This window comes from Brienomyrus brachyistius, chromosome 14 (assembly GCF_023856365.1).
Source record: "Brienomyrus brachyistius isolate T26 chromosome 14, BBRACH_0.4, whole genome shotgun sequence".
Taxonomy (NCBI): Eukaryota; Metazoa; Chordata; class Actinopteri; order Osteoglossiformes; family Mormyridae; genus Brienomyrus; species Brienomyrus brachyistius.
Window position 1 is genome coordinate 9,247,138 of NC_064546.1, and position 10,281 is coordinate 9,257,418.

General features: G+C 53.0%; 1 protein-coding gene across 1 annotated transcript; it reads left to right on the forward strand.

The window, feature by feature from the left end:
- The first annotated feature begins 138 nt into the window (after positions 1 to 138).
- LOC125707646 (germinal-center associated nuclear protein-like) lies at positions 139 to 9,917 on the forward strand. The gene is made up of 28 exons (XM_048974914.1): positions 139 to 382; positions 464 to 693; positions 808 to 889; positions 1,018 to 1,156; positions 1,537 to 1,739; positions 1,828 to 1,967; positions 2,064 to 2,261; positions 2,341 to 2,609; positions 2,691 to 2,853; positions 2,937 to 3,091; positions 3,211 to 3,434; positions 3,529 to 3,725; positions 3,815 to 3,915; positions 4,008 to 4,139; positions 4,223 to 4,336; positions 4,422 to 4,574; positions 4,657 to 4,854; positions 5,843 to 5,911; positions 5,988 to 6,122; positions 6,225 to 6,378; positions 6,589 to 6,853; positions 7,006 to 7,103; positions 7,178 to 7,568; positions 7,672 to 7,923; positions 8,007 to 8,136; positions 8,325 to 8,504; positions 8,600 to 8,750; positions 8,844 to 9,917. The coding sequence occupies exons 5-28, from the start codon at positions 1,595 to 1,597 to the stop codon at positions 9,000 to 9,002; spliced, it is 4,173 nt and encodes a 1,390-aa protein (XP_048830871.1). The 5' UTR covers positions 139 to 382; positions 464 to 693; positions 808 to 889; positions 1,018 to 1,156; positions 1,537 to 1,594; the 3' UTR covers positions 9,003 to 9,917.
- The last annotated feature ends 364 nt before the right edge of the window (positions 9,918 to 10,281 follow it).

Here is a 10,281-nt window from a genome sequence, read left to right on the forward strand (position 1 = left end):
AGGTCCGTGGGGGGGGGCGGTGAGGGGGAGAATGCAGGGGAGGCAGCGGCTAAGGGTACCAAGCGGAAGGAGGAGATGGTGGAGCATTTATCAGAGGAGCCCCAAGTTGGTGCTGACTCCGCCCCCAGGCACCCTCCCAAGAGGCCCCTGGTCCGGGGCCGGGGGCCTGTCAGCAGCATCTTTCGCAGTGCCTTGACCAGCATCCTGAAGACACCGGCCCTACAGACCCGGCGAGAGCCGAAGAGGAGTGAGGAGCCACAGCCAGACTGGGGGGAGGCGGAGCACCAGGGTTCGATGGCACCGACCACCAGCCACTCACCCTCAACGCCGCCAAGGTCACAGGCCCCAACCCGGGAGGTCCTTGAGAGGGCGGAGGAGTTGGGTGAGTACTCCCAGGAAGAAGCACATTGGGTTCGAAGCCAAGTATAGTCTGAAAAACTGAACTCTGTGACACTTGCCACAGATCCCGAAACTGAGGCAGCATCAACAGTGAGACGTGCCCGCCGCCTGGACAGCACAGACAGCCTGGGGGGGATGTCACCCTCCGAAGCCATGGTGCTCTAATGCAAGAACATTCCAGCCAGTCTTAACAGCAAGGACATCCTGGGGGAACATTTCCGCCAGTTCGGACGTGTGCAGCGGATCTTCTGCAGGCCCCAGAAGAACCTGGCCATAGTGCACTTCCACGACCATGTGAGCAATGGCTTTGCACACCTTTGGGGGGGGGGCTTGGTCGCTGTACTCATTAGGCTGTGGTCTCGTCCATGATCTCCCGGGCTTTCCTCACTGACTTTTGGTATCTTTCAGGCTTCTGCTGCCAAAGCCAAGAAGAAGGGCAAACTGCTGCGCAGGCATGAGCTCACCATCTTCTGGCAGAGGAAGAAGCAGAGTGAGTGACTATTACGGTGCTCTCTATCTGTGCATCGAGCCAAGGCCAGGGCGGGGTCTTTGTGACTCGTTGCAGCCTTTCATTCCCATGTCAGCTGTTTCGATGAACTGGTTCTGTGTGTCTCTTAGGTCCAGGAGAGAAGGGCCAAAGGCCTCCAGATGACCCTGATCCTCAGAGCCAGGCAGGAGGCTTTGAGTCAGCCCCTGTCTGCAAAGCCCTCTCCAAATCCACCTCCGGCTGGTCCTCCAGCTCATCCCTATCCAGAGGGTAATCTTGTCTTTAAATCATTCTCTTACCGTAAGAGTAAATAACTCAATTTTACAATAAGATGGCCGGGTCTTTATTAAATTAAGTTAGGGAAGAAAATCACCTTTTTGAAACCCAATGCAAGTTCTTTAAAAAAAAAAAAAAAAATCTGGATCACTCTGGTTTTTTATTATGTATACATTTTGTTTGTTTTTTTTCCAAGCAGCTTGAGTTATGTTAGGTCATCTGGTAATGAAACTCTTTACCTCAGGCTCGGATTCGTGACATTAAAGTCAAACTGAGTTCTTTGGCTGCTATGCCCCCTACTGGCCAGGTGTTCAAAGGAGCCCAGGTTTTGCCAGCTTTTAGAAGCTCTTCAGCCTTTGGTCTGTCCCTCTCAGGTCACCAGCCAAGAAACCCCTGGCGACAAAGGCCCTGCAGTTTGAGAGTGAGCCGCAGATGGAGCCCAGCCCAGACGGCCTCGAATCCGAACATCTAGCCAGCAGCCTCCCCTCTCCCCTCTTCCACCTGATTGGCCAGGTAGCTGAAACCGCAGAGGAGAAGTATCGTCTGCTAGAGCAGCGGGACAAGATCCTGCGACAGGGTAGGTCCCCCTAGGGTCACGTTGCTGAGCCACCCCCCCCTCCCACCCCAAAGTGAATCGCCAGCTGACACGGTCTCCTCTGGCACAGCTCGGCCCAAGAGGACCGACCTGGATCTGTCCAAGGTGTTTGTGGGTACGTGTCCTGACATGTGTCCGGAGAAGGAGCGTTACATGAGGGAGACCCGGAACCAACTGAGCTCTTTTGAGGTCATCCCCAACACGGAGAAGGTATCACCACCCCTGCCCCTCTTTCCTAATGCTTCCCCCTCCCCGCCATGAATTGACAGACCACAGGCTGCAAATCACCCTCTGCACCCCACGCAGGTGGACCACACTGCTGCCATTAAGGAGTACAGCAGGTCCTCTGCTGACCAGGAGGAGCCCCTCCCCCATGAACTGCGGCCCCTTACTGTGCTGAACATGACCATGAACTACCTGGTTACCCAGGTCATGGACCAGGGTGAGGACAACTACCGTGACTGGTATGACTTTGTGTGGAACCGCACACGAGGTATCCGGAAGGTGAGCAACATTAGTCCGTGTCTCATTATTCCTGTGCCCTGCGGGCCTCGCCCTGATCCTTTTTCTGGGCCATCTGCAGGATATCACTCAGCAGCACCTGTGCGACCCGCTTACGGTGTCCCTTATTGAAAAGTGCGCCCGCTTCCACATCCACTGCGCACACCACCTGTGCCAGGAGCCCATGATGTCCTTTGATGCTAAGATCAACAATGAAAACCTGACCAAATGCCTGCAGAGCCTCAAGGAGATGTACCAGGACCTGGCCAGCAAGAACATCTACTGCCCTCATGAGGCAGAGTTTCGGCAGTACAGCGTGCTCCTGAAGCTCAATGATGGAGACATCCTCCGGTGGGTGGCTGGCCGGCAGTCGGTGTCCCGTGTCACCGTGGCACCTCTCCAGCTGACATTTCATTCCCTCCCTACCTGCAGGGAGGTGCAGCAATTCCGGGCGGAGCTCCGAAACTCTCCGGAGGTGAAGTTTGCCGTCCAGGCCTTTGCCGCTGTCAACAGCAACAACTTCGTGAGGTTCTTCAAGCTGGTCAAGGTGGCCTCGTATCTGGCTGGTTGCATCTTGCACCGCTACTTCGACCAGGTGGGGGAGCCGTTGCTCCGCTCCCTACATCCTCATCAGCCCCAATACCTCACTTACCTGGACCGCTCTGGTGCCCCCTACAGGTGCGCCGTGAGGCTCTGCGGGCCCTGAATGTGGCCTACAGCTCCCGTGGTTCCACCACATTCCCGGTCGAAGACCTGGTCCGGATGCTCATGTTCCAGAATGCCGGCGAGGCTTCGGACCTCGCGCTGCAGTATGGGCTCGCGGTCGATGCAGGGTAAGGCTGGGCTGTGCTTCGTTGTCCCTTTTGTGTTGGGGGCAGGGTGGCTTATCTCTGATGGGGGTGCTAATCTATGATGGGTGGTATATTTTATTGAAGCTCTGCCCTCCCCCTAGCATGGTGGAGCTAAGCCGGACAGCGTACCAGGAGCCTGAGATCCAGCCACGTCCAAAGCGCTCTGTGGCCATCGCAAGGAAGCGGGAGGTGCTGGTGGGCCAAGTGGTCAACGGCGCGCCACTGCCCAACCCACCCCAACACACACCCGTCAACAGCTTTGACAGCCGCAACAAGTACCGTGGGGATGGGCAGCCAGCGGAGGCAGGCAGTGTGCCCAGGGCTGGTGCGTCTGCACTCCACCTTCCGCTAACTGTTACGCTTCGTCCACCTTCTGGCCTCTGATTGTAATTTTGTCATTTTTCCTGCCCACGCTGTAGCAGCCTCCCCTCAGAGGCCCCCCATTGAGCTGGATGCGCGGGCCCTCCAGCACCGATCCAAGATGCCGAGCGACCCAGCGGAGTCAGCTGGCCTCCCTGGTAGAGAGGAGAGTGGAGCACTTGGGGCATCTCCGTCGGAGGCACCACCAGTCGCCCCACCTACGCCTCCCCCACCGGAGCCCGTTTACACAGAGCAGGTGATAGATTGCTCATTGCTGCGTGTCAACCCAGTAGCAGTGTGTTGGTATTGCCATAGTAATGACAAATAACCCCCCCCCCCTTGCAGGACATCGCCACGGAGGTAGAGGCCATGCTGGAGGAGGTAGTGCAGGCCGAGGTGGCTGACGTGGCTGCCACCGGAGCCGAGTACATCTCTGCTGCACTCAGGTAGGAGCGTGAGCCAGATAGGGAGCAGTGGCCTCTAGAGGGTTGTCACACTCAACCAACACCAGTTTGGTGATGTGGATGGGTTGTTGCAGCATGTGCAACGGCCAGGTGGAGGCAGTGCTGAGTGAGGTGGTGGAGCAGATGCTGCGGGAGGTTTCTGCTGCCGAGATCCAGGCAGAGAGGGAGCATATCGCTGAGGAGAAGCGCAGGATGGAGGAAGCCAGGTAGGCCTCACCTGTCTGGGCTGGGGAGGAGGGGTGGGTGCATTTTGAGGGGATGTGCCATCTGATGGGCCTGTCTCTGTCAGGAGAAAGCAGGAACACGAGGAGCTCCTGGCCTGGCTCAGCAAGACACTGTGTGCCGAGATCACACAGGAGGTGCTGCGCGACTGCATCGTGGAGACTGCCTCAACAGAGATCAGGTACTGGTGAGCCAAGGGGGATCAGAGGTCATAGAGAGTGTTCAGATAACTGTATATAGGCTGAACGCATGCCCCTTCGTGCCAGGCGTGCCCAAGAAGAGCAGGCAGAATGTGTGGCTCGCAGCTCACAAGACGTGTGTGAGGTACTGCTGGAGGAGACGCTGTGTGGTGAGCTCACCCTGCTGGCCCAAGACGTCCTGGAAGCAGAGCTTCTGAGTATACGCAGGTTCATCAAAAGGTAAGGGGCAGTGGTAAGGGGACCAGATATTTTGCCCACATGCTCGCCGACAACCGGGCTTCACCCTGTGCATGTGTTGCAGGTGGCGTGATGTGGTGGCCGTGCGCAGGCAGCTGAAGCGACAGATGCGTGATTTTCCTGCTGCCCCTGGCTGTGTGGACCCCCGCTTCAGGCTGCAGGCCTTGGCCCCCAGTGCCCCCCCCTCACCCTGCCTGGACAGGCTGGCCCGGGGCGTGGTCAACCTGGGGCACGCTGGGGACCTCTCTGTTTCCTGCACCAGGTACATCTCTCTCACAGCATAATAATGCTGACATAATATTCATAATAGAGGTGCACCGATCCCACTTTTTCAGTGCCAATATAATCCTGATACCTGAACATAAAGTATTGGCTGATTATGAGTATGATCCAGTACCAAAGCTCTTTTTTTTTTTTTCCAAGCTAGTAAATACAAATGGAAAAGAAGTTTTAATTAGCCCACAAGAAACATACATAAGATACTGTTCCACCTCTTTTGTGCATCTTGTATTGAGCATTTTTGAGACATTTTGCAGTTGTTTGAATATCTTCACAAGTACACCCAAGTGGCATGCGTCACTTTTCACTGTGATAGCAGCACCTCGTGTATCAAGCTATAGCGAGTGCGCAAAACAGCCTAAGCTGGCTTCCAAATCCATCGCTTTTTTTCATATTACTTGCATTGCCTTAATTGAGTGCACTATTAGTGGGATTTTCCACTGAATGTTACTTTGTTTTTACAAAGATCGCAAATCGCTGTGCTACTGGTTGTTTCAAGCATAAAATTCTTCCAGGTTTTAGACATGTTAGTTTGCTTCGCAAGCATGCAAGTTGCATTTGCTACCATCACCTGATCCTTCCACTACAAAGGACATGCACATGACGTCATAGCAGGGGAAGTCACTGCACTCACACACACTGAGTGTCAAAAAACCGAGGAAGCGTTAACGTTCAGCTTGAATGCCACAAAAAATAAAAAAGGGGGGAAAGCTGTTGTGCGATTTGATTGTACCACTCAGTATAAGAAGAAATAGACTGGCAATAACTAAATAATTATTGAACATGGATCGGTCACATGTGGCCGATGTCCGATCCGTCTGATTAGGTATCTTGAATATTGGATCGGGGCACCTCTGCTGAATTAGACAGTACTTCCCAAAATGACTTCCGTCCTGTCCGTTTATTTTGCTGGCCATTGATTTGCTGTAGTGTTAAGTGTACCGATGCTGACACTCTGCTGCCTTCTGCAGGTTGGCGAAGATGCGAAGGGAAACCGAGCATCAGATGAAGGTCCACTTGTTCTACCAGCAGCTCCTGAGGTATGGTGCTACTGTAGAGTAGCTGTTAGCCATCCATCACTCTCCATGTGCTCATCTACATCTCCATCCACTTCAGCGAATCTGTGTGGGGGCCACTGGACCTGCTCAGTCTGGTGGCAGCAAGCGTCTTGAACCCATCTGACACAATCTTCTGGAAGGCAGCCCTCTTGTTGCCAAGTGATCATGAAAGAGATGCCAGTGTTGCTAACCAGTAAGTGGGGGAACTGGGTGTCGTTCGGGGAGGGATTGGGTGTTAGTTGGGTTTAGAGGTCCTGGAGCTTACATTTGTGCCCCCCTCCCATCTCTGATGCAGGATTTTGACAGAATGGCTGGAGTCCAAATTCGGTAACTCGGAGAAGCAAGAACACAGGGAGATGGTCCCCAACGGACACATGCAAACCTTGAGCATCAGCAGCGGCCTGCGGAGCGTGGGGGAGCGCATGCACACAGTGCACGTGTGTGTGAAGGTGTGGCAGATAGGGGGGAACTTGCCGATGAATATCGACAGGCTTCATGCCCCTGTGTTGCATGTTCTGTCATTAATGTTAGTCTAGCATAGCTTAACATAGCCTAGCATAGTCTGGCACTATGTGATATTAGCAGGTCCTGTGGTAACACAGATGTTTGCGAAGGGTGCAAGTGCAGGAAGTGAGGCCATGTTTCTCACTGTGGGTCAGGTGGCCCGCGGGCCCCTCAGCGAGGAAGGCCAGTTGGCATTGGAGAAGCGGAAGGGGCTGATGGGCATGGGCGCCCTGCTGATGCTGCTGCCCTCGGCAGTCAGTCCCGGGGCTGATGAGGAAGACGGGGACATCTTCCTGTTATCCGCCCTGCTGCAGCTCCGGCAGATCCAGCAGGCTAATGCCTGGCCACAGGCCCTTCCTCTGGTGGTGGTGGTCCCAGGGCAGGCTGGGCACAGGGCCAGCGATGAACGGCTAGAGGAAGGTGTGACACTAACCGTGTCTATGACAACAGGTGTCGCGTGGGATTCGCTTACTTTACTTATAGCATTTCTCTTGAGGCTATGTTTACGTATGCAGAGCTAATACAGTTGGTTTGTTCCTCCTGTCTGACCATCGGTTTCCTTTCCCTGTAAGACCTGATGCTTCAGACACTCATTGAGGAAGGTTTGATTTCAGAGTACATGTTCGTCCATATCCCCGAGACCACGAACGAACCCCAAGGATCCGAGCAGGTGAGTGTGCATGTTGTCGCTGGCCTCGGTAAGATTGAACCATCCCATTGACTATCACCCCCGTATCCCCGCAGATCCGCCATGCCGTCAGGTGGCTCGCTGCCCGCTCCACGGCACCAGCCCGGCTCGTCTCGCAGACGTTGGTGCAGGTTGTGGAGGCCGGGCTCTGCCGCGAGTTTGCTGGTAGGCTTCACCGTGATCGGAGGGACCGTGACATGGCGGGACTGCCCTCCCAGGGCCCTGCACCCGTCATCGGCCTCTACAACACTGTCCTGGCTTTCTTGGCTGGCCTTGTGTCGTCCCCGAGTCTGGCTGGCCTCTCCTGGCCCGTGGCAGAGTTCTCGGTGCCAGGGGGTGGTGACTGCCTACCACATCTGCTCTGGAACTCGGCTGAGCACCTGGAGTGGCTCCAGGGGGCAGTCCTGAGCCTGCGGCTGCCCGACTGGCCGCTGCCAGCCGTGGGGGGTATGTCCATGCCTCAGATTCGGAATTCGGATTTCTTGCTAAGTGGCTGCTTCTTAGTCTGTTTCCTTAAATTTCTGCTGCTGCCACCGCTCCCCCCACCCAGCTCCTTGGAGCCAGCTGGTTGCCTCCATCTTCCAGTACGTATCTCAAATCCCATGGTCCCGCCACAGCCAGCCACTCCTTATGTCCCAGTTGGAGAACCTTTTGGAGAGGCTGCGTCAGGACTGTGTGGGCCGAGGTGGGGGGCCGGACAAGGAGCCCACTTTCTGGGAGGTGCCCTGGGACGAAATTGTCATGCTCTGTGTAGAGCACCAACTCCTGGACTGGAACCCTCCTGGGTGCCCCGTGAGTGAAGGTGAGGGGGGTGGGGTGGGTCTGACGTTTGGGGGGGCCTACTGGGGATGCCATGCAGGTGTGAACCTATCCCACCATCTTCAGATGTCATCAGTGACGACGGAGAAATCCCGGTGTATTTCCTGAGCGATGGGCTGCAGGGCTTCATACCGCCGTCCTGCTGGGTGGATGCCGTAAAGCAGACGCACAGGGACAAGCAGCAGGGGAAGGCAGGGTAAGAGCCAGCCAGCCATGTAAATCTAACACATTCCAGATAGACTGTTAACAGTGACCTGCAGATTTAATGAATATTATTTACTATTAAATGGAAGAAGAGGGAAAGCCATCAGCTTCCAGTCTTGCTCATATCCCCAAGAGTGGTGTACAATACTGGCTTCTTATCCAAAGTCTCTGCCATTGCAGGTGTCACCAGAGCATGTGGCCTCATCCTCGACTGGCCAGGCCACGTCTTCAACAGAAGCTGTTTCACAGCATGGTTGAGGACCCTGAGTCCGGATCCGGTGTTGCCCCTGTTTTGGATGCTGCCTCCAGCCCCCAGGACCTCCTGGCTCGCATTGAGGAGGAGAAAGAACAGAGCCGCAGGTCTGACAGAGAACAGACATGCTACACACGTGTACTCTCTCATGTGAGTTGTGGCATAAACATTGAGCCATTTCCTGTTTGACTTGGATCTGCAGGTTCGAGGACCAGCTGCGTACCTGGCTTGACGTCGAGTCCCTGGGCCCTTCCTCTTCCTCCTCAACACTTTTCTTGCCTTCTTCGTTACTGTCTGTACCGGAGATCGTAGTGCCCTCCCCAAAGATGGCTGCCCCACCTGCACTTGCCCTGGTATTGACCCTGTGCTACACAGTTGCTCACATTTTAAGACCCCAAGTACCCTGTGCTCATCAGTTGAGACTGTTTCTGTGCCCATTTTTGTAGCAGAAGGAGCGCAGTGTCCGCAGTGACCAGGCCAGGGGAGCTGCCAGTTCTATGGCGAGGCGTCTACAGGAGCTGGAGCAGCTGATCTCTGCAAGCCGGGAGGAGGAGCTCGCATGTGAGCTGAAGCTAAGCTGCCTTCTGGACATTGTTGATGACTGAGTGTCATGTGACCCACCTGATGTCTGCCGTTGACTGCCACAAGTTGTCTCTCTTATGCCTGATTTCTGCAGTATATTTAGTTGTGTGGTACTTGTGCATATATTGCTTTGAAGAGTATGATGTACAGTAATTTACACAACATTGGGAGTGTTGTAACTGGGGGAAAAACATGTCATAGGAAATGGACAGTTTTTTAGGGTTTTTTTTTTTGTGCAAATTTTAAATATTAAAATGTTATTGTATTTAGAAACCCATGGCTATTTCTTTGTTTTTTTTCCATCATGAAACTTTGTTTATTGTACTTTTAAATTGAATCACAATTTGCTGCAGAATCTTTAAAACCTGTGACGTTATTTGCCCATATTAGACTCTCATACGTGGGGTTGTTACTGCTGTTTCTTTAACCTTGTGTATTGTTGGTCAAAATTAACAATTTAGGTAATATCTGCATTGTACACCATTGCAAAAGTATGTCTTTTTTTAGATTCTTAAAGAAAGTTCATGTAATTGAACTGAAGATCACAGCAGTTCACTAAGCAGTCTGCCACTGAGTTCCTTTTATAAACTGGCTGGCTGGTTTTTAAGAAAATATGCCCGTGGATGCCCTACAGGTGGCAGCAGGGAGCCATCTGCATATGTACAGACAGTCTGCTGGTTAAGAATATTCGACTGACTTGATGTAGCTAAGATATTTTGCATTTAAAAGCAGATGGCCATAGATCCTATCATACTAATTTAGTTTAAAACTATTTTTAATATCAAACATATGCATTACTTTATGATGCTCATGAAAACATCACCCTGCTTTATTCTTTCGTGGGCTTGAGGTACAGTACTGTATGCAGTTATTTTTAATATTACTGTACTATAATGTTCTGTAGTATTACTCTTCTCACACCAATAAATTTGACTTTAAGACTGACTTAGGATGGATCTTCTATTCTGGGGACTTCCTGTATTCTGTATGATGTTCATTATGAACTGCTTCCTCTGATATTATTTCAACAAGCAGAAAACTGTCTACCTGCCCCTGCGCTCACTGTCATGTAATTCTGTTATGCACTTTTAAATGCAGGGAGCAGATAATCCCTCCCCCCCCCCCCCCCTGCTGACTGTTCCAAATCATGGGTGCATGTTACAAGTCCGGAACATATTTTAACTTAGTACTAACTTAGCGTCATATTTGATCTGATTCGACTGAATATCCCAGGTTTCCATCTCTCATGCACCTGGTGTGACGTGTTTTCAGACTCTCAGGCTGGCGCAAAGAAGTCTTACG

Bases quoted from the DNA above. Each gene is read 5' to 3' on its own strand.
- LOC125707646 (XM_048974914.1), top strand. From the start codon at position 1,595: ATGGAGCCCAGCCCAGACGGCCTCGAATCCGAACATCTAGCCAGCAGC. The intron at 1,968-2,063 runs GTATCACCACCC...CACCCCACGCAG, and splicing joins TCATCCCCAACACGGAGAAG to GTGGACCACACTGCTGCCAT. The intron at 5,912-5,987 runs GTATGGTGCTAC...CATCCACTTCAG, and splicing joins TTCTACCAGCAGCTCCTGAG to CGAATCTGTGTGGGGGCCAC.